General features: G+C 39.5%; 1 protein-coding gene across 1 annotated transcript in view; it reads left to right on the top strand.

Annotated features, from left to right (window-relative positions):
* Positions 1 to 25,719, top strand: part of LOC114552223 (seizure protein 6 homolog) — a 165,692-nt gene that overhangs the window by 137,782 nt on the left and 2,191 nt on the right. Inside the window, exons 12-16 of the mRNA XM_028572869.1 lie at positions 7,237 to 7,428; positions 13,497 to 13,691; positions 18,581 to 18,616; positions 18,837 to 18,945; positions 21,015 to 21,111. Of these exons, the coding sequence (XP_028428670.1) occupies positions 7,237 to 7,428; positions 13,497 to 13,691; positions 18,581 to 18,616; positions 18,837 to 18,945; positions 21,015 to 21,111 (629 nt within the window). The remainder of the gene's footprint in view (positions 1 to 7,236; positions 7,429 to 13,496; positions 13,692 to 18,580; positions 18,617 to 18,836; positions 18,946 to 21,014; positions 21,112 to 25,719) is intronic.

Here is a 25,719-nt window from a genome sequence, read left to right as displayed (position 1 = left end):
AAAACCATATAGAGGAGTTTTTGGAGTTGTTTTTTACAAAACAATTTTTATTCACTAGGAGCAGCACCGGTACTCTCCTCCGCAGCCAAATTGACACATTTGCATGATGGCTGTATAGCGCATTGAGACAATGAATGGGATATAGAAACTGATTTGCAGGCCAATATTTAATTACATGCACATATTTTATAAGAAAGGACTAATGCCTGACGAAGTGTCCATTATCAGGAATTAATGGACGAAGCGAGGCCAGAATTTTTGTTAGCGCAATCCTGTGCAGTTCAGAGGATGAGCACTGAAGCACTACACAGTGTTAGAAATAACAGATTCACTTTTTGTTTTTCTTTTAATGTAGCATGTTCATTCAGAACGGGTAAACAGTTTCACCGGAACTCCTTAGTAGGTGTCCTATATGACTTGTTTATGGACACCCTGCAGCAGAATTGAGTATTTACCGAGACCATGGTATAAACCCTAATAATCACACTAAGGTATATAGTATTCATCATTTCATATGAGCAAAATATCAGAAATGAAAGTGGAACTAATCATACTCTCTGTCGGACTATGAAAATTCTGTCCCAACACGGGAGTCCTGTTTATGCGCTGTACTCTATAATAATATCAGGTATAGTATTTACAAAACACTAATGTTTCTAAATGACATTATTTCTATAAGTGTGTGTGTGTGTGTGTGTGTGTGTGTGTGTGTGTGTGTGTGTGTGTGTGTGTAGAGGTAAGGTGACATATGATGTGTGATGAAGCTGTCCCTGAGCCTGGTAGTGGGCCTTGGTGGTGTGGGCCTGGGTGCTGCGGTACGGTCTGCGGGACGGCAGCAGGCAGAACAGTTTGAGGCTGGGGTGGTTTGCATCTTTGATCCGTATGGCTTTCTTTCTGCACCGCTGGGTGTCATTAGGGTTAGCCTTATATACCAACATAGACCACAAAGAAGGCCTACAAGGACTCTTTCACTACCTGAATAGATTCCCCACAGGAAGTACACCACATACCAACTTCATATTAGGGCTCACTGAATGGACCGTTAATAACAATGTTTTCCTTTTGTAAAAGATAATCTATATCAGTAACTGAAAGGCACAGCAATGGGAGCTTGTTATGCACCGAGCCTAGGCAATCAGGAGGAGCAGTACAGTATATATATTCTCCCCACAACCAGTTTTAATGACAAGATAAGGTTTTATGGCCGATACATAGATAACCCTATATTCATTTTCTCAGGTACTGAGCAAGAACTATTATTACTTCATGGATATTTGAATTCTATGATTGACAACCTGAAACTGAGTTTACAGTACGACTTGAGCAGATTACTTTCTTTGAAACTAATCATATTGAAGCACAATGATGGACACCTCCATACTGTCATGATTCCAAACAGGCAGCAGGAGAAGAACCCAAATGCAGACTGATGCATTAAAATAATGTATTAACCAAAAGCTTACAGAGTCCAAAAACGGACAGGAAAAAAACAAAAACTCAATGAAGGTACCACGTTGAAAATCCAAAACAGGGAAAAAAAACAGGAACAGTTGAGGACGAGGGCTGATGAACAAAGGCGGGAAATAACACTAGGCAGGAAGTCAAACAAGACATAACACAAGAGAAGTGACCCTAAAAAATGAAAACAGAAACTAAAAAAAACCTAGGATCATGACACATACTACTATTTTCTTGATTACTTATGATTAACTTTCTAAACCTAAAGATAGTATTGTGTTAGAATTGACTTACTGATGTGCACAGGTAATTATCTAGTGCTGCCCTGATTGCCTGGCAGCCTTGATACAGTCAATCTGTGAGCTGTCACTTATTTGTAGATGCCCTGAGGTAAATCACGTAGGCGCTAAGCCCATTATTAAAGACTTTTTATATTTTTGCAAAGCAGTGTGCCTTGGAATTTTTGTATTGTGACTTATTGATCACAAAGCTAAATAGAAGAGTAGTTTCGTTGTTTCCAAAACCCACAGACATTCAGTTAACAGTGGTATAAAAACAGAGAAAAGCAGTAAATCCTCACATTCCAGAAGATGGGATCAGCAATTGTTTGCCATTTTTGCTTGATAAATGACAAAAAATGATTATTGATTAACAACGTTTGAAGGGAGCTGTGGCTCAAGAGGTAGAGCGGCATGTTTGAGAGCGGTGAGAGTGAACCAGAACAGTAAAGGTGTGGGCCGGACAGCTAAACAATGAGCTGCCATTATCGGTGAATTACAGTTATGTCTGAAATAACTCATTTTATGCTAGCTACTAGTGATGGCCAAATGAAGCTTGGTGAAGCATTTTTCTTTATTTTCTGAGCCTACTAGATGGCGCTCTCGCTTTGAAGAAAAACACTCAAGGAATGGCACCCTTTGTTTAACAAAAGCGCCCTCTAGTGGGCTCAGAAAATAAAGAAAATGCTTCACAAAGCTTCATTTGGCCATTACTAGCTACTGTATTTACCATTTGAGATTTTATTAGTATCAAAATGATCATTGTGAATTACAGCTACTATATAGTAAAACAATTACCTTGGCATGTACAGTACAATGCAATGCACACATTACAGTCATGTTTAAGTGGTGATGCAAAATGATTATTCATAAGTGTCCAAATTTTCTATTTACTACTAACTATATATAAACTATGGAACGTCTGTTAAATAGAAAATAACGTGGAAGTGATTTTGGACACAACACAGTCAGAGACAATGTTGCATAATAATTAGCTACATCCGATCTACACCTAGTTTAAATCAGCAGAAGTACATTTACAGGGGAAAGCCTGACATTTCTTTCCCCATTACCTTCTGCTCTCTGTGTGTTGCCATTCTCAAAATCCTGTCACTTCAGGAAAAAAAAACAAATGAGTTAAAAGGCAACATGCTGAAAATGTCAAGATTTTAAGAAAATTTGGATGGTGCAACAAGACGCGCCCACTTGATTTTTTCGGGAAATGATTGTAAAGATTTACAAAGAATATGTTTATGGCATTTCCTTTTGGGAGCGATTGGTGGGATTGCTGTGGAAGTACACACGGCGATATACTGGTAAAAGCAAATTAGGTTTAACCAGGTATCCAGCTGATTTAAATAGCTCACGTTACTGTGTTGTGTCAACAGTTAACTTAATTTAATATTAAATTTTAATAATTTAATAGTTTTCTTTTGCGGGGTGCAAATGTTCCACCAAAACAAGTTCCTTCCCAAGACTGTTTTGCAGAGCCACCGTCGCTGCGGCCAGAGCTTAGCAGCAGCTCCAGCAGGGAACCCCAAACTTCCCTTTCCTGAGGCACATTAAAGTGACGTGACCAAATCAATAAGTGTGGTTTTCATTAGGTTATTGCATAAACACACACACACACACACACACACACACACACACACACACACACACACACACACACACACACACAAAATCTAGCAGGTGCCAGTGATCAGCCACACTGGCAGCAGACGTGGATCTCGGCTCCAGCATGGCTGACTTCCACCCTGTGTTTCAGTCCTAGCTGGCCCTTCTCCTGCTGGAACCAGAAAAGGTCTGACTGGATGCTGGGACAGACACAACTCATGTCTTAACCCTGCCTCTGTGGGCTCTTGTAATCTTGCTCAGACAAACAGGGCAGGACTGTCTAATATTTTCTTTTTAAACGGAGACCCCTGATACTCATAATAGAAATTAGTGTGTGTGTGTGTGTGTGTGTGTGTGTGTGTGTGTGTGTGTGTGTGTGTGTGTGTGTGTGTGTGTGTGTGTGTGTGTGTGTGTGTGTGTGTGTGTGTGTGTGTGTGTCCTGTTTTTTGTGCACATTTATGACTGTACGCTCAAGGACCTCTTGTGGTTGTAGTGATTAACAATTTGACTGCTCTGTTTTATACCATCATTGACTGCTGACTCCTTACTCTTAACCAGCCGGTAGAAGATGCAAGTAAGCAACAACGGTTACACTTTACTTGAAGGTATCTACATAAGAGTGACATGACACTGTCATGAACGTGTCATAAACATTATAAACAAGTCATAAAGGGGTGTGTCATTCGGTTTTTGTCATGACATGTTATGGTTAGGGTTAGTGTTAGGGTTCATGTGTCATGTAAGTGTCGTGTTCATAACAGTGTCATGTCACTCTTATGTAAATACCTTCAAGTAAAGTGTTACTGAAACAACTGCTTCAGTAGCAAAAGGCATTTCTGGAAATGGGCTGAAAACAAGCCTTACTTTGTCTGCTGTAGGCCACATTTTAGCCATTCACATGGTTTAACAATGGACATCCATAAAAAAGTTTGGTGTAATTTTTAACCGGAGCATCTGCAAATTAATCCCATACCCGATGTTATAATCCACTAAAGTTAAACACGATACAAGAAAATTAAATCTCCATTTTTGTTATTGTTGCTGCCATCTTGACTTTAAGGTATATGGGAGGGAAAACTGAGTGAGCTTCAACTCTTCTTTGTATGGGAGGTGAGAGGGAGACACCTGGAGGAGATCAGGGGTCTCATTTATAAAACTGTGCGTAGGATCCTTACTATAAGTGTACGTGCGCCCAAAAGCCCAAAATGGCGTACGCTGAAAAAAAGTCAGATTTATAAAACCGTGTGTACGCACACCTGTAAGCAATATTCCCTTTATAAATCACAGATTGACAACAAGTGTGCGTACGTGGATCAGCCTCTTATCCCGCCCTGTACACGCCCATTTTTAACCATTAATAGTCAATGCTTGTGAATGCTGATAAGTATGTTAATGACCCTTGCAGTTGTTCTTTCGTTACACCGAATCATGCCGAATCATGCCGACTGGCGGAAAAAAAAAAAAACTCTCAGACGCTCGTGAATTGCTGCCAATTGAATTATAATTCCGGCCTGTTGTCGCACAGTGTAGGGAAACCGGATCTATAGACTACCTTTATTAATAACCTCTTCCAAAACAGCAGGCATTACGGCACTCGGGGACAGCTTCGATATACCAGACGTATATAATAAGATTTAACAGAACTATCTATTATATCTAAACAAGGCTTAGTGATGAAGTTGAAGATTATATATAATATTTATTTAAAAAACACTTAGCTGTCTGACATTTGCCTCTGGAAACAGCCGGTTTCACCCAGAGTGGCGAGGACCTGTATTTGGACTGGGATGGCACGGTTCCGGCGCGTTGCCCTCTCTACTGGACCCAATTCAGTACATAGATCCAAGAGCGCAGCTATATTACTATTACAACTATATTAGGGAATTTAAATCGACATATTAGCCAGTCATCGTCATGGTCCCTGAAGTCTCTTTTTCTCCTGATTCTTCCATTGCTGTCCTCCTGCAGGGCCAGCAGTGCCATCATGCAGCATTACGCACGGGTTCACCGCAGTATTTATATGTTTAGCCTACAACAATTTGTGATTGTTAACACCTTGCTAAAATCACAGCAACAACTAGTGGTATCACCCACCCCGAGATACAATTTGAAATCGAAATGTAATAGGCAACTTTTTTTCATGCAGGTTTTGTTATGAACAGTATTAAAGTTCGGACTGATAACGAGGACATAGAGCGTAACGATGTGCGTTTCTTGGTTATAAGAGGTGTGACAGAGTCAAGTGTGTTAAGCAAGGCAATGTTCAGGTTGTCTGTGATATTATCAAGGGAAGCAAAAGTAGTTTTGCAGGATTTCAGCTAAGCACTCAGCCAGTGTAGACTTATTGTTGCTGTCAATACGGCGATAAGTGAATGTGTCAGGCTCTGAACACTTACTTTGAGTACAGAGAGAAACACTGAAGAAGACACAAAACTGGTCAGAGACTGGAACCTCCATGATAGATAAGATGTCAGCATCAATGCCCTTTGCAAATAATAGTATTTCCACGGTTGTGAATGGCGCTCTTTACATGTTGAGTAAAATCAAGACTTGTAACAAGATCCATCGTTTCCACCGCTCTAGTGTCTGAACAGTCATTAACATGCAGGTTAAAATGACTTTATCATATTTTACAAGAGCAATTGACAATAGTTCAGAAAACTCTGATAAAAAACCTGGATTGTGCTTTGGGGGTCAAGACACAGACACTTTCGATCATGACCCAACCTTCATGACCATAAGTGAGAGTAGGGACGAAAATTGAGCGGTAGATCGAGAGCTTTGCACACTCGGCTGTGAACCAATCCAGTGAGTGCTGATGGTCATGGACCGATGTTACCATCAGGACCACATCATCTGCAAAAAGGAGCTATGCGATCCACAGCCCAGCGAACCGCAACCCCTCCCCACCATGACTACACCTGGATATCCTGTCCATGAATATCACAAATAGGCTTGGGGACAAAGAGTAACCCTGGCAAAGGCCAACCCTCACCTGGAACGAGTCTGACTAACTGCCAAGAATCCAGACACAGCTCTCACTTTGGACGTACAGTGATCTCACACAGATACTCACACAGCACCTCCTACATTATCCCCAGGGGGACCTGGTCATATGCCTTCTCCAAATCCGCAAAACACATGTAGACCGGATGGGCATACTCCCAGGCCCCCTCAAGGATCCTTGCATTTTGTTTTAATAATAATAATAATAATAATAATAATACATGTTATTTGAGGGTGCCTTTCAGGACACTGTGTTATCTTATCTAGTAAAATATGTTGTAAAACCAGTCATCAGTATTTATATTTACTGTGTTTTATTGTATTTACTTACTGCAAATGTTTCATTTGTGTTATATTACAATGTTGGTTTTGTCTTGTACACCTTCATAATGCTGCATAATTATTTTTTGAACATTAAAGCATGTAAACATGTCCTAGTACAAACACAAAATACAAGCATGAACCTGAAAATGCTATTTAATACTTCCCCTTTAAAAGTTGCTGGTAGCTGCCAGTGATAGCCTATAAATACAGTGAATCCATTTATTCCGTCTATAGCTAGCTAGTTGTTAACTACTAAAATGAAGAGGTAGCAAAACATCCTTTCATTTTATAGTTATATTTGACTAATGTATTTAAACTTGCCATCATAGGAACAGCAGTTTGAAACAAGCCACCACTTTAACAAATAGCAGTACACCGCTGCGTGAAACAAAGTGCAGACTAGCAGGGTTACTAAACATGAGTTGGACTTGTAGCCTACGGTTTGCTGATGTTGAATTGAAGTAGCATTGTATCTCTCTTTCTAGGTGAGACAAAAAAAGACAGATAATGTTGTTGACAATAACCAACCTTTTTTCTGTGTCTGTCCATCTAGTGGTGTCTTGCCCTGACCCTGGAAAGGTGGATCACAGCAGACGGGTGCTGTCAGGTCCCCATTTCACCGTGGCTTCAACCATCCAGTACATCTGCAACAAGGGCTTCATTCTGTCTGGAAACAGCCTGCTCACCTGCTTCAATCGAGGGTCCTCCGGCCCCAAGTGGAACCAGAAGCTGCCTAAATGCCTGCGTACGTACAAGTTAAAGTGTTTCTCAAGGCCTACGTAGCTTCACCAGAAACTTAATTTAAAACATGAGACACTAAGATTCCATGTAGTTGACAGCCAGCAAGCGCCTGTCTGATCAATCCCGCCCACTTTATGCAGGGATAGGCCAGGTGAATGGAGGTGTAAAAATAGTAGGCGGGATTGGAACTTCACTCTCAGTCTCTCATACAATTACTTCTGTCCCTTTTTATATGTACAACTGAGTGCAACACCAGAGTGACTGTTTGAAAGTATGCACCATTTGTATAATTAGCAATTATGTAAGCATTAGTTTATTGGAATATTAAAACAGTTTTCTTTTACTCACACTCACACACACGCACACACGCGCACACACACACACACACACACACAAACACACACTTATACACTCACATACACGTTTACATACATACACGCTGCTGTCTCTCGCTCTTCTTTATGTCCAGTTTTAACTTATAGTGTGCAACTGAAAATGAATTAGTCGTTTACTGTTTTGGTTTCTTTTTGGTGCTACGCCAAAACGTAAAGCAACGTTATGCAACATGAGGTCTGTCAAATAATTAGGAAACAATTTTTTATGGAAATTAAATTTAGTTATGAGATAAACTGCTAAAAAGAAATTAAAAAAGTCTGCTGTGGGATCAGACGAGTATGGCCCCTACACACTGCATTTATTTTAATTTACTGGCGACGGATGAACCCTTTCCCTTGTGGTCACTCCATGACATTTCCCTGAGTAAAATTTGGAAAGGAAATGGCAAAATAATCAGTATGTTTGTTGTTTATTTCAACCCCATGGAATTGAAATATACAGTCGCTAGAGGGGCTTCGGACTTTTATTCTGGTTCTGGTACTAATACTGTACCAAAAGGTTTTCTCCCACAGTTTTGAATTAGTAGAATAACACAACTAAACTATGTTATCTTACAACTGTCAAGTTTAAAGATATTGAATATCAGCACAAAATATGAGCTTATATTGACTTCACTTAAACATCTTATTATCTTACATCTACATGCAAAGTTTTTGTGTTAAATGTTTTATAATTTTACTGTATTTACATATTTCTGACTTATCAGGTGAGCCTTCTCTAATTCGTTTATTTATTTAATTAGTAATTGTGATGGAAATGTTTTCAGTCTTTTAGTGATTTGAATGTGCACCAGATGCCCTCAGTGCCTTTACCTCCTGCCACTCCTTTCTTCTGATAAAGCTGGCAAGCTAAATGTGCATCAGTCTGATTAAAATATAATTTCCTCTTTAAACAGCCTTGAAGGCATTAACCTCATTTGCATGAACGTCTCATACTCTGCCTCACCTACTTTCTAGGTGGAGACATTTGTTCGATGGACCTGACTAATAATTAATTTAACCGGACAACGGAAATTACTTTGGAGAAGACAAGTCAGGTCATTGTTATGCATGAGATAGAGATAATGAGCAAAAGACAATTATTATGTCTAAAATATGGAAAATTGTACTTCCAAAAATTCTTCAGAACAGAACTGCAGAGAACGATGTGTCATGATGTGAAAGTGGAACTGTCTGTCAGATATTACAGACAGATTTTCATTCCTAAGGCTATGTTCACACTTGGTGTCTTTTTTTAATCTGCCAGCGTCTGTTTTCCATTATAATCCTATGGAGTAAACTGTGTTTAAAAAAGTCGTGAGCATGTTTTTTTTTTTTAGCTCTGAGCGTCTCTTTGAAGTCTAAAAAAGTTTTTCTGGAGAAAACGCCCTACGTCAAGTGCTTTTTTGAAAGCTGACAAATGACAAGTGGAGTAGCCGGACCTGTCGTTTTCATAACAACAAGACATTAAAGCTGCAAGCAGCGTTGGACGGGCCCTCGTGCCTCTGCGCACGTCGGGGTTACTGGCGGACGCCGCTCCTTGCAACCGTTAATTTGCGTGACACTCAGACACCGCAAATCGTCACACAAGACTCTACCTTAAACGGGTCACCAGTTATGAAAAGGGGCGTGACTAAAGCATAGGGGGCGGGCCAAACATCACCAATGAAGAAAGAACTCTCTGCTGAGTTCAATGATACCTCACACAAGAATCTGCCTTAAATGGGTCACCAGTTATGAAAGGGGGCGTGGCCTGCGTAAGTGGGGTGGTCAAAGTATAGGGGGCAGCTCAGTACCACATGTAGACCACACATAAGTTTCATGTAAATCGGATGATGTTTGTCATATAAGGCTGATTTCCTGTTGCCAGCGGGGGGCTGTATATGTCCTCAGGCCTGAACTCTTGTTGATTGTGGGAAATTTCAAGCAGATATGACAATGTACACTGTAGTATGCCACTTTTTCGTTCATCGCTAAACACTCAAAACGACCGCCACGCCCCGCCCACACCATTTGACGAAAAGTTTTTCTTTCAATAACTTTTCATCTTTAAGGTGTTGAGATGGTACAGACCAAATTTGAAGTCCATCGGATGAAATCTCTCTCTCTTAAAGTATAGCAACTTGACTTTTAGGCCTACTTCCTGTTACCACTAGGGGCGCTATGACTTGGAGTAAATTGTGTCCTCAGATTTAGAACCTTAATAATCCTGAAAGGTTTCGAGCCAATTGGACAATGTACACTCAAGTTACACCCACTTCCTGTTTCGCCATGGCCAGGCCGTATGACGAAAAGTTTTTCTTTTATTAACTTTTCATCTTTAACATCTTATGATGGCACAGACCAAATTTGAAGTTGATCGGATGAAATCTGTAGGAGGAGTTTGTTAAAGTACGACATGTGGAAATGGCCAAAATCGCACTAATTTCGAACTTTGAAATCAAAATGGCGGACTTCCTGTTGGGTTTAGGGTATGGCTCCAATGAAGGAGATGTTTGGACATGCGTCATATGTGTACCAAATTTTGTGAGTCTACGTTAAACGCACTGCAGGGGCTCAATTTATTTTACTTTCTAGGGGGCGCTATCGAGCCATTTTTGTGCGCCTATTCCCGAAACCCTTAAAATACGTACATTTTCACCAGGCTTGATGCAACCGTCAATTTTGGTGAGTTCAGGAGTATGTTAAGCCCCACAAAAAGGCAATTCATTTGCTGTAATAATAATTCCTTCGGTTTCAATAGGGCCTTTGCTGCTGTCGCTGCTCGGGCCCTAAAAATGGAGTCGGAGCACGGCGAGTTATACGCTTATGTTTTCTTAATATATTCATGGGTATGACCAGATGCTCCCTGTACAGGGAACTCGCTTTATTTTATGTAACGTTAACAGCACCACACTCTCTCTCTCTCTCTCTCTCTCTCTCTCTCTCTCTCTCTTTCTTTCTCTCTCTCTCTGTTCTTTCTTTAGCTCGCTCTGCCGCTTAGTTTTACCTAAAGTTAGCACTGCTCCACATAGCGCTCTAGGATACTGTTGCAGTAGTTGTTGTAGCAACAAAAGACGCTCTTGGCTGCTTTTTGGAAAAGAAACGCTGCCAGCTTTTTCTTTTACTACAAAAACCCCCTTGTCAATAAAGATGCCAAGTGTGAACATAGCCTAATGGAATTTTCCTTCAACCTACCTACTTTGAGTTCTTGAAAGATATGACATTATTTAATTTCCTTCTATGCTGATTACTGTTTCAGTTGGGGCCCAATTCTGACTGGCACAATAACATTTAATGACAAATCTTAGTACGTTTTGGTGATTTTGCAGGTCAAAGACTTTCAAGTGTCTTGGTTAAAACTGACATCTAGGTCCCATAACGCCATTGTTTCAGCAGCATTTTAATTACCGGTACTATGTTTCAGCGTATAGATAGGACCTGCTACGGACTCAAGCTCTTTCATACAGTAGCCTATAGCTAGTTTTAACTAACTTATTTTGACCTGCAAATCAACAAAGCCCTGGCAAGTGTGTGCGTGTGTGCGTGCGTGCGTGCGTGCGTGCGTGCGTGCGTGCGTGCGTGCGTGCGTGCGTGCGTGCGTGTGCGCGCATTTACCTCACACTGTTTATGACACTGAAGTTAATTGAGTTTTTTTTTTTTAACCTTCTGTTGATACAATCTGTGCACACATTTTATTGATATATTTAGATGTTTTCTACAATCATACATCTTTTCTACACTGAATTACTCAGGTTACAATGGCTGATATACAACCTCAGTGACAGGGCTCGACAGTAACGGTTGCCCGGTTGCCCTTGGTAACTAGATTGAGTCAATTGGCAACCATTTTTGTGGCCTCTGGTTGCCCTCTTTGGCAACCACCTGTTCAATATAAATTTTTATTAATATGTAAAAACAAATCAAAACTTGCAAAACTGGAAAATCTTTTTTTAAAAGAAGTCATGTGAGACTGCTTTCAACACGCATGTTTGCCGTGAAAAGATAGCTACAGGCAAAGCAATTTTCTGTTCATGTTAATGGCGTATGTTAAAATCCGGTGCTAATATAGCACTCTATCTATCATATCTACCAGACAGAATAGCAACGCAGATTTCGGTGTCTCATTACAGTGGCACCTAAATGTCTGCGCTGCTGTCTGATGCTCCAAAACCGACGTTAGAGGCTACAGAAGCATCGCTGCATGTCACGCTAGTAAACATTAATAACACGTTATACTTGGCTACAGGTAACGCTAGCTAGTAGCTGGATTAAATAAGGTTAAAATGCTGACAGCTAAACGGTGTAGTGTGACTGTATTTCACTGTAGATGATTCCAACAGTGGGACATACAACCATCTGCTGCTAAAGCTATGAGCTATAAGACACAAACTAGCACTGGGCACTGCTGTTGTCGGAAAAACAAAACAGGCGGGACTTAATGTTGCGTTTACTTAAAACTGGTAAACCTTGTGGTGTATTCAAAATTATTGTAAAATACCTTTTTCTCATATGTATTTCTCTTTTAACAGCAATTTACTGGTGAAAGAATTTATTATTGTTAAAAGTTATTATTACATTTTTAATAATCATTTAAATTCCCCCCTTTTTTGTGCTGAGACCGAAAATTGACCCGATCCGTGACTCAAAACCGTGATCCGATCTGTGAGTTCTATTGCACCCCTATTTGAGAGGGATGGGAAATTAAATTGCATTTTCATTATTCAATTGTGTGGTATAGTTACATAAGAAATCAACTGCTCCAAATATAGGCAGCTTAAAACATGGCAACCGTATTGTCAGTTTTGGCAACCATAAGCTAATGCCTAGTTGCCAAGCCAGCCACCACTTAAAAAAGTTAGCATTCAGCCCTGAGTCACAGGCTCAAAATCTTATCGCCCCTTACTTGAGCCCATATTCATCCCCTGAAGAGCCTGAACAGTGAAGCTCAGATTACAACACACACACAGGTAGTGTGACTGCACTCTCTGCTCAGGACGCCATTACTCTACTATATTTTTACATCAGCATATTTTATGGAAATCTGACCATTATATTTGGACATTTCCTTGTATAGAAGTGGACTTTTTTTCTTCCTTTTTCTTTCCTAAGTTTTTATTGATTCCACAGGAAATTTTACAATTAACACAAAGGGCTTATTTTTTACATTTTCACCCCAGGGAATTATAATGCAATTAGATGAATATGTGGGACAAATGTACGCACATATGTACATATCTATACAGGGACATGTACAGAAGAAATGAGAAATGAAATATAAATAAATAAAAGAAAAAGGAAGAAAAAAATTAAGGGAAAATTAAACTAGAAATCCCTCTCCTCTTGTTAAAGCACAGTGGCAATGGCACACCAACAAATTGGTGGCACTAGATTATATATCATTTGAATTTATTTGAAGTTTACTTAGGAGGAATCAATGTCCTTCATTCTGTAGTGACCTTAACTTTGTAATGTAATTAACCATGGGCCGCCAAACATTTTTATCTTGATAGAGAGACGCCAATCACTCTCAGCAGATTGGAATAACTATACGTATTTTGAAGGCAGTCTGGACAGTAGTACCATCTTCCACTGGCCCCACTAATGTTAAAAAAATATATTGTTAAGAAATATGGATTGAACATTATCATATCTGACTCCAATGCACATTTCCTACACAGTCTTGTCAACCTGACATGGTTCTCCTCTTTAACTCCAGCGGAGACTTTTGAGCCCTGCAGTCACCCAGGAACACCTACCTATGGGATCCCCAGCTCCAACAAACTCCACTTCCAGGCTGGAGAGAACCTCTACTACTCCTGTCTGATTGGCCATCAACTGCTGGGTGAGCCTGTTCTCCACTGTGTCCCTGGACACCCATCCCACTGGAGTGGGCTGCCACCTGTCTGCAAAGGTAAGGTACTGCAGCCTGATGTCTTTACTACATTGTCAGTTCAACTATATTTTAAAATACATGATCTAATTCAAGACCATGGAAAATATTAAAATCTATGACATCCTAAATAATTAATAATAAATACATATACATAAATGTTGCAATAAGTAACTGAGTAATTCAATATTTTGTTTTGCTCAACTCAGCTGGTTACATCCAGTAGTCAAGACAACTAAGTCATTTAATTGGTTGAAGACTCTATGGAAGCAAAACATGAACATCTTATAAGCAACTGAATAAATTACTGTGAAATTTAACCACTGCTAAATACTTGATGTTAGGAGGTAAATTCAAACCTAGTCTTTCCTTGCCAGTCCTACCTCCACAGTGCTGTGCAGTAAGTAATTTAAGTAATAATAATAATAAGTAATAAAATATTATTGTAATATTTTACATTTAATTGGTTCATTTGTATTATATGTATTCTTATATGGTTCAATTGATTCATTTATTAATTTAATTATGCAGCACAGTCTTATTACAAATGAGAATTAAAAACACGTCTAGTCTGTCGTCAAGTCTAACACATGTTTTAAATTATATATAATATATATAATATATAATATTTTTACATGAGTACTACTATGAATATTGTACCTCAGTGTTGTGCTGGAAAGCTGAAACTAAAATAGCATGAATCAAACCTGAAAAGCTTAAAATAATAAACAAAACATTATCTGTTCAGTTCATAAGTGGCATTAGTCAAAATATTTATCAGGAACTATCTTTTGCACTCAGTCTTTAAACACTTAAAATTTAAACACTGAAATTAAACTCAAAAATTCCATCATACACATGACTTTACATTCTAGTGACTCCTTATTTAGTGACTCCACTAGAACTATTTGACAGTTTGAAAGATAATTTAACAAAACAAGAAACAAGCTAAACAAAGCATGTTTCAAAAAAGCAGGAAAAACCCATCAGTCACATTGAAAGGCCTCACACTGGATTTTGCTGTCCTGACATTTTAAAGAATGTTGTTCCAGTCTAGAGGCTGAAATAACAAAAGAGTGGTGTTTCGCAAAACATCCAGACTAGAGGAGATACCTGTCAGGTTGCTGGTGGAGTTTTTGTAATGGAAATTAAATGGATAGAAAGGCCATTGTACTTTTCGCCGTGGTCATTTGATTAGTACAAACAAAATGGCGATTGTTGTCAGTTGTCATGGTGACAACATGCATCACTGGGCCTGTAGTATATACACTCCACTTCCTGGAATGCTACATTGCCGCCGGAAATTTGTCCGGATGTCCCTCTTTTCGGCCGGATGTGCCTCATCTTCCGCTTTCTTTGTGTTGGCATTTTAAACTCTGGTGGATTTATGAGGACTATGGTCGACTGCTCCTCAGATCTCTGCAGGGTAAATCCAGACAGCTAGCTGGACTATCTGTCCAGTTTTTTGTTGCACGACTTAAACAACTTTTGAACGTATATACATGTTCCACCAATACAAGTTCCTTCCCGAGGCTATTTTGCAGCAGACGATCGTGATTGGTTTAAGAAATGCCAATAAACCAGGGCACGTTTTTCTCCCATTCCGGAATGCAGTGTGGCCAGACCTTCCTCCACAGCGCTGTGGAGGAAGGTCTGGCAATGCGAGACTAGTGGGGCTGTAAACCTGCTAGGAGGAGAGCGGGCCGACACAGCTCAAAGGAGATATGCATTCTCCTCGCCGGACCGGAAATTCTGCCACTTACCCCCACCAACACACCCTTCTCTCGGCCTCCTTGAGTAACGTTACAACAAACCCCTTTCGCCCCGGTGTTGAAAACATCCAAAAGGTGACATTGACATGTGAAATATACAGTGTTGGGAAGGATACTTTCAAAACGTATTTCGTTACAGAATACAGAATACATGCCCACAAATGTAATTTGTAACGTATTCCGTTACGTTACTCAATCTGAGTAACGTATTCTGAATACTTGGATTACTTCAGGATTACTTCCACATTGAATTGCGTTTTATAAGTGTAGGAATGCGGCTATCACATCCAGTTTACTAAACAGGCGTATAATGGTGTGTTCTTTTTATTCCAACTAGCTGAATGTGTACCTGAACAAGCAGATAGATTATTGTATTGGTAGTCCCGAACTCCATACTACAAAAAATCGAACCGCGGTCTAAGCTACCATAAGCTAATTTTAGCTAACGTTAGTTAGCATGTCAAACGGGGCTAGTCAGTCTTTAAACGGCTCTGGAGCTAGTAAATCAGCACGTATACGTATAGGAGAATGTAAAGTCGCACGTCAATATTAAAATAGCAAGGTGACCAGTAAAACTACAGCAGGCGACTACCCTTGGCTAATTAAAAAAATAACTTACTTTACGATGCTTCTTCAGGTTGGAAGTGGAGTAATTTGGACGCTGAAAGGAGGTTGGTTGCTGGCAAGCAGAGGCTGCACGGCACAGTTAGCTCTATTTCCTTCTCCCTGTTCATTCTTTAATGTGAAATGCTGTTTGAATTTCCAAGATAGAAACTTATTGCTGCCCTGGCTCTGTCGTGCCCGTTCCGACTCCATTGTGAGTGATCACGCAAATAGCTATTTTTTTCTATTCGTGGCTTCTGGAAAATGCATTAAGTTGCCTTAATTTATTCAGAGTGAATAAACTCGTGAAACAGAGAAGTATCGTCATGTAATCCACTGATTTTAACAATGTAACTGTATTCTAAATACCAACTATTTAAATTGTAACTGTAACGGAATACAGTTACTCATAATTTGTATTCTGAATACGTAACGCCGTTACATGTATTCCGTTACTCCCCAACACTGCAAATATATTGTGATAGTGTGGTTTTAGCTGCTGGCTAACGTTAGCTTGCTTGCTCACTAGCTAACTGGTCAGCTAGCTACCAATACAAATCAAATCAAGAAAAACGTAATTATGTTAGGGAAACTGCAGCAATTTTATTGGAATGACATGAATAAACGTTACTAAACGTAACACGAATAAACTTGAATGGGTAAACTCGTCCGTGAGCAGATGCATTCTAATCTGCGATAGTGTTTAACAGTTAAAACTACAACCCCCATAATTCCACACAACTTCACAACGTCATCAAAAGTCTGTGATTACCATCCATTGTTTTTATTGAGAGACCCCTAGCGGCAGAAAGTTACATATTGTACGTTTTAAGTTGTTAAATTTGACTCATTTAGTGGCTGGCTCTCTTTATACGTTACCATGGCACACAAACCCACCTGTTTGTGTACACACCAGTTAATGTAATACATAAACCTAGATCTAGCTGGGATTCGAACCTTGGGTGTCATGGACAAAAAAAAAGTTAAGAGATGAATAGCTACATTGTTTATACCACTACACTACATACCACTGGCATGATTCAGTGGTTTCTATCTATCTATACTGTATATATTAAGCTTATTTTCTCAGTTTGACTTTTATTTATCCCACATAATTTGTTGGCCTACTTTGACAACACAAAATGGTCATTATGGTAGGCTATATGATTACAAAACTTCGATGTACTGTAAGAGTTTGATAACATTCAGATGTTGCTGTTTCAGATTCCTAATATGGGTCTAATGAAATTAAACACAACTATAATCACTTGACTTGTGGCACAGGTTGAAAGAGACTGTGCTGAGATAGGCCTACACATTCTTCGTATGAGATGGCCCACAATAACAATGATAAATGATCATGATTGCGCATGAGTGACGTGTCTCATTTTTACCCCCAAAACGGAATAAAGTGTTAAGTGGGGTTATGCCAGTTTATTGTACATAAGTAAGGTTTTGGTATGGGAGGCAAAGATGAACCTACTTTACTGTTTCGAGGCTTGCATTTGCCCATGTTATATTGTGATATCATCAGTTAACATGGGCGTATATTTCTCTCATATGTTAACCTGTGTTAACTTAGACTAAAAGTCCAATATATAGATAGAAATCTCTAAATCATTGCAGTGGAGTGTAGTGTGGTGCTATAGACAGTGTAGACATTAGTCCATTAACTTCTCATCCAAGGTTAGAATCCCAGCGAGATCTCTAGTGCGTTGTTTCATTTTATTTATTTTTTTATTTGTGTGATAATGCTTAAACGTTTTCAGCGATATCTATTATTTTGTCTCACTTGCAAACACTTTGTGAAAATGTGAACCTCTGGCACTCGAGGGGCAGAGGCAGAGCAGAACGCTCTTTAAAAGAAAGCAGTGCCTTGTTGAACATTCACTGATTTTATGCAAATATCACCAGTTAACATGATCACCAGCTAAACTGGCATACCGGAATTAAACAAAGGTATACCGTAAATTAGCACAACTTTCATGTATTTCTTTCACATCTACTGCAGTCAGATTCACTGTGTTCACAAGACATCACTTCACATGGATAGGCACTTTTAATGACATTATGAACAGGGTAAGAGGCTGAAAGCACGTTTAAAATTTGCCTTGATTCAGCCTACTGGGTGCTAACGCTAGCAAGAGGATAACACGCTGTAGGCAACACCGATTGTTTTCGTTTTTCTCGCTACTGACAGCACTCCAAATCTACAAACAACAGAGCTACGTGTTGAAATCGACCGGAATTCTCCTTTAACAAAAACATTTTCCTGTGCTCAAAATGTCCCACTGTGCTTAGTCAGTTTACTGAAGAAAACTTTCGATTAGAGTTACACATGACCATCATAGTTTGGTTCAACGTGTCATTCAACAATTCAAGGGGATGAAGTTTGTTGGAATTTCATCTGTGGATAAAAGGACAGAATAAATCAGAACAAATGAGCCAATAACTGCTTACTAACTGTCTTCTTATGTTTTGTAATTCATTTAGCCCTTTTCCCCATGTTTAACATTGCTACTGTATTCTCCTCAGCCCACCCAGCGGCGTCAGATCAGCACAGATTAGATGGTAAGTTATGCCAAGAAGTTAATTTTACTTCCATGCCTTGAGTCTTCATTCGCACGAAAGATATTTGTGCTAGCAATATTAACCTTACTTTATTTTGTTTCTAATAAGTAAAATCTGGCTGAGAGTTATGAAACATGATGTATACAGTAGAAGTTGAAAACAATACATTTTACATGTATGAAAATAATGTATTTAAATGTCCCTTTTCTTTCTTTAAAAGTGTCTACTGCATACTTAAGAATGGAGGGGGCCCAAGTAGCATTTGCTGTCTTCATCCCCATCATCCTCCTCCTTGTCCTCGTTATGGGGATCTACCTCTACTTCTCAAAGTAGGTTCAAGTGATCAGTGAAAACGTAATTTTTTTTGACATTTTATATAAACTAGTGCAGTGCCCGTTGAAAATGTGCCTGTTTGGAACGGGCCGACTGCTTGGCCTGTGGTATTGCTGCTTGTAAAATTCATCAAAACCAAACTGTACCCCAAAATTACTTACAGAAGGACCCCTAACCACTTCATATGCAACTCCCCTGTATACCCTACTACTAACCTACTGATTTACCTGACAGAGAACGTTGCAGATTCAGAATGTAATCACAAAATATCACAATGAAAATGTGGAGTGATGTGGCTGGGTTGGCTCAGTGGGTAGAGCAGGTGCACATATAATTAGAGGTTTATGCCTCGACGCAGTGTTCCAGGCTTCAAATCTGACTTGTGTTCCTGCATGTCTTCCCCCTTTCTCACCTAGTTGTCCTGTTGAATAAAGGTGGAAAAGCCCAAAAAATAATCTTTAAAAAAAAGGAAAATGTGGAGTAATCAGAAATTAGCCTCATGGACTCATGGCAGTGCGCTACCCACCCGGCCCGTTATTAGAGCTGAACAGCACATATCTGCGTTAATCAACCACCAGAACCGGACTGTGTCTGTGTGTGTGTGTGTGTGTGTGTGTGTGTGTGTGTGTGTGTGACAGACAGACGTTCCTGCAATTTATAGATAGATAAATGTGGCCTCAGCTTCTCTTTGTCACTGATATAACACAATAGATCTTGATTTTATCAATTGTCAATTTTATAGTTCCCTTTGTAGTACACTTTAATTCGGAGCATTGTTTTTAGAGAAAATAAGGGAGGTTGGACAATAAAGACACAAACAACTGTCAAATAATTAGGAAAAAGTTAGCATGATAGACAAAAATAGAATAAAAACATTTAGATGACAAAGATCCAGATATTTTTCTCAGGAGTTGGTGGAGACCAAACCAGAGCTAAAAGGGGAGTGAATATTGGACAGGTGCAAAGAAGCATGACTTCAAATGAATGCTAATAATGCAAACTTTATTTGTCCCAGAGGGGCAATTCAAAGGCACAAAGAGTAACACATAAAAGAACAATTCACAGATAAAGTACAGATAAAACACTCACAGTAATAGGTAACAATTAAACAACAAGGCTACCATAGCTTGTTATGGAATACATGACCAAGCAAATTCAATGAATGCAACAGGCTCTTGACATTCAAGAGACATTGTAGCCACATGGCCCGGCTCTGCTGTTTCTTCTTATATGCTACCAGACAGGTTTTTATAATGTCTTTGCTATTTAAAGCTATAGTGCATAGTTTCTGCCCCATGAGAAATTCTAAGTAATGACAACGCTGTCGGCGTGTCCACATGATACAAGCTTTCTGTGATCGCGCACAGCCCCTACCCCTCCTCCACACAGTTACTAGTAGCCAAGGAGGACATGGAGGATTCAAAAAACATGATGGACTCTTCAGAAGAGGTAATTATCTTCTCTCGAGCTCCTGCGCGTGAAAGTCGCCAGACAACACTGATAGTCTTAATTAGCTTTGTAGCAACTCATTTGGCAATGGCTTGAGTGTAACGGATGTTCATTAATATCAAAAGGTTTCGCACTAAAGCTTTGAGTGTTCCACCTCCACAACACCTCCATCACAGGTGGTCTACTGTTCTCTTTATTTGAAACACAAACCGACTCATTAAAGTAGGTGCAGTATGTCAAAGGTTGAGAAAACTACACAGTTTAAGCACTGTAACACCACAGCCCCTGCAGAGAAAAAGCTATTCAATAATTAGACACCACGTTTTACTGAAGGTCTCTTGAGTTTCCTGCATGGTGCATGTGATCTTATTTGCTGATCCTTTGGACAAAAGAGAGGGCTTGGACAGCTTCCATCTGATCTAAATGAACTCAAAGAGAGGCAAATGCAACTATATTTAGTCAACTGCATTTTAAGAATAGCTATCACAGGATTAGGATGAAGGATTTCAGCACACTATGACAATATTTACTACATGCATGTTGCTGCCATTCTTCCAGAATGATGACTTTGTACATATTTCCTTCTTTGTCATGAATGTATTCTCTCTGTGCTCAGGGTTCAGAGGAAGCCACCACATCTCTCCCTGTCGTCCAACCTACCATATGAAAACATCACTGGAGAATGTACGTTTGACAACTCTTATGAGACAACGGTGAGTCGACATATGTCAGACTGTAAAATTGTTGGCATACGTTTGCATATGTGTTTGTGTGATGTGAAGTAAACAGCAACATCTGCAAGATTACAGGTTTCCCCGACGTTAGCTACATGTAGCCGTGTACGTAATGTAAACACTGCAGTAGCGTGTCTGGATCAGATTACCATATAAAGAAATCTGGCATGAGTTGACGTCAGTTAACTGTTCAGAACTGTGTGAAATCTGAGGTTGGGCTCACAGGGATTTCTTTTAAATACCTTAACCTCATTATTTGAAGCTTTGCCCGTGTTTAATATGAACATACAACATTGTATCATTATATATGTGATAGAAAATAAGGACAAGCATAATAGGTCTCCTTTAAGAACTAGGAATCTATTTTTTATTTTATGTTTTAACAACCAATACTAGGTCAAAACATATATACTGTATATACATAAAATATGCATAACTTAGTAAAGCCCCTTAGATCATATATATACTGCAGTGGTGTAGTCTAGTTTTTTGTAGTGAGTATATTGTGATTTTCCCCTCCCAGCTCCATACCTACCCGTCCCAGAGCGACACCCCATACGTTTTTTGTAACGTTACCACGTACAGTATAGCATCCAAGTTTCTGTAAAGTTAACGTCTGCTGCAGTGTCCCTTGAAGCTGCAGAAGCTTCAGGGGCAGGCTTACGAATACACTAAAAGAGTGTAGTTTAAATTCGCTTTTCGTTCTCCTTTAGTGATTTACATTAGTTAATTTCATATTTGCGCAGAGAATGACCGCCAAGCCACTGTGTTGTTGTTCCTAAGTGACTCGCAACACAGACAGGGTGAATTTATGAAAGAAATGTGAACATTCTGTCACAAAACAATCGTCGTTACGTAATGTTATCCTCTATATATACGGAATGTATATTTATACGGAAATCCTTGACCTTTTCTAGTGGGTATACAGCGTATACCTGCATAACACGTTGACTACACCACTGCTATACAGCATATAATCATTAATAAGGTACAGCGTCACTCCAGCTGATGACATTCTTTCTTCGTGTTGAGTTCTTTTTCTTCTTCTTACATGCTGGCAATCCTGAAGAACAATGAGGTGAGTTAGTCCTGAATCCTGAGACACAAAGAAACAACACACATTAAATGCATTGCATAAACTGCAAGTTAAAGTGTCATTGATGTAAATGGTGAAATTCTTATTTTATGCTTTTTGCATAGTCAACAAATCGGATATGCAGTCACAAACCAACAACAAATGTATCTCCTAAGAAGTATTGTGTGTGTGTGTGTGTGTCTGTGTGTCTGTGTGTCTGTGTCTGTGTGTATCAAATCCTGATATATCTTCTACCTCTGTGCCATTGAACTTAATTTTTGTCCAAAAACATCAGTCAGCTACACTGTTTCCATTAGGGCTGTCAAATGATAAAAAAAAATATAATTGCAATTAATCGCTGAATTTCTATAGTTAATCGCGATTAATTGCATGTTTTATCACATGATTCAAATTCTATTATTTTGCATTTCAGAACGTATTTAAGTATATATTAACAATGGAAAACAGTTCTTACCAGGGTTTCTTGATTGGGAATCAAATGAATGCAAAGAAAGTTACTTTATGAACTTGACTTTAAGATTTGTATTTTGTTTATTGTTAAGGCCATGGTCAAAATTAAAGATTTAATAATAATGTAATAACTATAACAATAACTTACTTCACCAGTAAATTGCTGTTGAACAACATAAACAACCACCAGATGGGAAAAGGTTATTTTACAATTACTGTGATTGCACCACGAGGCTACCTGTTTTAAGTGAACGCACCGTCTGTGTTGTTGAATTCCGACGGTTAGTCCCGGTGTTGGAATCCTCTACAGTGAAATACAGTCACACTTTACACTGTTTAACATTAGCTGTCAGCATTTTAACCGTGTTTAATCCAGCTTCTAACTAAAGGTAGGCTAACGTTACATGCTGTCAAGTGTAGTGTAAAGTCAGGCACCAAAATGAGGCACCGCAATTTTCATTCTTATTCGGTATACAGTATTATTGTGCAGTAACTTCTAAATAATTTTGATAACTCACTGACGTCCAGTGATCACTGGTTGATGAGACAGCGTTTGCACTTTGCACTTTGGATTCAATAACAGGTTGGCAAGTAGCACTCTCTAAAATAGTGCTTTGCCTGAGCCCAATAGCATCAACCTGAGTCACGTTAACTGTACTGTGCTTAGCTCGTAGACGGTAGCTAATGCTTGACGTGCTTCGGTGATTTAATTCGGCTTTACACAATGTGCATATGACTTTCGACTTGTCTACGAGCTGTCTGGGAGTTTTGGAAAATAAGAATTGTATTGCTGCTGCAGCCAGCAGCAGGAGGATGGAAGTATGGCAGCTTCATGATAAGTAAAGGTCAAGGCAAAGGGTCAAAATAGTAGCCTGTTAGGCATGACGTGAAGCAGAGTGAGGTGAAAATAAATTAATAAATGGCGGCATGCGATTAAAATTGTTAAAATTTTAAATGTACGCGTTATGCTTGGCCCTCAATCGCGTTGCGATTAACGCGTTAATGCTGACAGCCCTAGTTGCCATGGTTGGCATGTTCCCTCATTACCATAAAGACACACACTGTAGTTTACCACAATAGTTTTTCATAGAGCAGTTCCCTAGTCGCAGGGTGAACAAAACAAACCGGATCCGTTCCCCCAGTTAAAGATTTAAGTAATAACATGAAGATTTTTTTTAAAAGAAGAAAAAAATCAGTTAAAACCCAAATGAGGTAACACAGTGGGGACTGAGTTTATGCGTTGCGTTTGCAGTAGAGCTGCACGATATTTTGTTTCATCGTCTACATCGCGATGTGCGCATGTGCAATAGTCACTTCGCAGGACGTGCGATGTTAATGCTTTTGTTGCTTGTTCTCCTTTTACATGATTGTTACTGGCTGACCCTTCTCTTTTAATTCAGGTGGCCACGTGGGCAGCGTGTGTTTGTGACGTAACGTTTAGTCTCACTTTGCCAGACCTTCCTCCACAGCGCTGCAGAAGAAGGCAAAATAGCCTCGGGAAGGAACTTGTTTTGGTGGAACGTGTACGTTCAAAAGTAGTTTTAGTCCTGCAACAGAAATCACAGATTGGACAGATAGTCTAGCTAGCTGTCTGGATTTACCCTGCAGAGATCTGAGGAGCAGTTAACCATAGTCAATAGTAAATCCACTGGAGTTTAGAACGCCAACGCTCCCGTGTGTAGGCGCTCCCGTGTGGAGACAAGTACCGTAAGCAGCAGCTGCCGCAGACACAGTGATGCACATGCTTTTCCATGGGTAGTGAACCTACAGTAGTCAGTGTTAAAAGTTCGCTGCAAAGAAGAAATAAATCACCTGATTAATGCTATGATATTACGTCTCCCGGCCATTTTTCACCGCAGAGTTACCAGAAAGTTACTAGCCAGGCTAAAGCTAATAGAGTTAGCCTTAAAGGTACTCTAAGCGATGTCACGCGTTTTTTAGGCTACAACATTTTTTGTCACATACAGCAAACCTCTCGTCACTATCCGCGAGGTGTTTGTTCCCTGAACACACTGTAAAAAAAACCTGGTCTCTGTCGACAGCCCAGGGTCCACAAACACCAACAAAAACAAAGTGGCCAACCTGGGTGGTATTTCAGGTAGAAGGTTTAACAAACTCTGAGTGAAACTCCCTGATGTCTGAGTTGATTTACCCTGAGATGGGAAACTCTGAGTTTTCGGTTTCAGAACAGCTGATACGAGTTGGTTCAATCAACTCAGAGTAGGTTCATGCGCGTGCACCACCACAATAAAAAGGCAGCATGAATGGAGCCATAATTCTACGATTCACCATGGTAACAACAAATAAAACAAATAAATGGGTCGGCGGAAATACTCATACGCACATACAGCGAGTTAAAAAAAAAGCAACACAGCGGCTGCTGCAAAAGAGAGAGAATTTGCGTGGGAGAAAATTGCTGCTAGAGTAAATGCGTAAGTTCCAATATAGTGTATTAATTTCATATTTAATCATAAGTATAACATTACTGGTGAAATGGTATTGAACCTATAATTTATTTCATTTAGGTGCAATCCTGCGGGCGAAAAAGTCCTAGTCCTACTAATCCTATTCTGAGGCTGCAGCACCATCATTAACAGAATTATAATTCATTATCTTTTATTTCAAAGGGTTTACATCATTCACCTGCAATACTGTGGAACTCCTTTTAAAAACATTTAAAACACGTTTCAGAGCGAGTCACACTCTTCTGACGGCGCTGTGCTACAGTGGCTTTACTAAAATGCTCTGCATCACCAATGTTGTAAAGACAAATGCCGATGGCAAAAAAAACGTAATGCGACACAAATAATCTGCTGTGATGTAAGAGCATAGATGGGTGACGTTAGTGATGAGGATGGGTAAGGTTATGTAGGCTACATAACTAAAAAACGATACCGCTCAAATAGGAAGTTATCTCAAAATTAAAATGTCGGGGCTTCAATATCATCTCCCGAAGTATGTTTAACTCTCTGTGAAGTAAAGCAGCTTCTTCATCAACGGGATCGTAGACAAAAGGAAATGCCATGTTTTGAGAAATAAAA

Source organism: Perca flavescens, chromosome 3 (genome assembly GCF_004354835.1).
Source record: "Perca flavescens isolate YP-PL-M2 chromosome 3, PFLA_1.0, whole genome shotgun sequence".
NCBI classification, from domain to species: Eukaryota; Metazoa; Chordata; class Actinopteri; order Perciformes; family Percidae; genus Perca; species Perca flavescens.
This window is presented reverse-complemented; position numbering and strand designations above follow the sequence as displayed.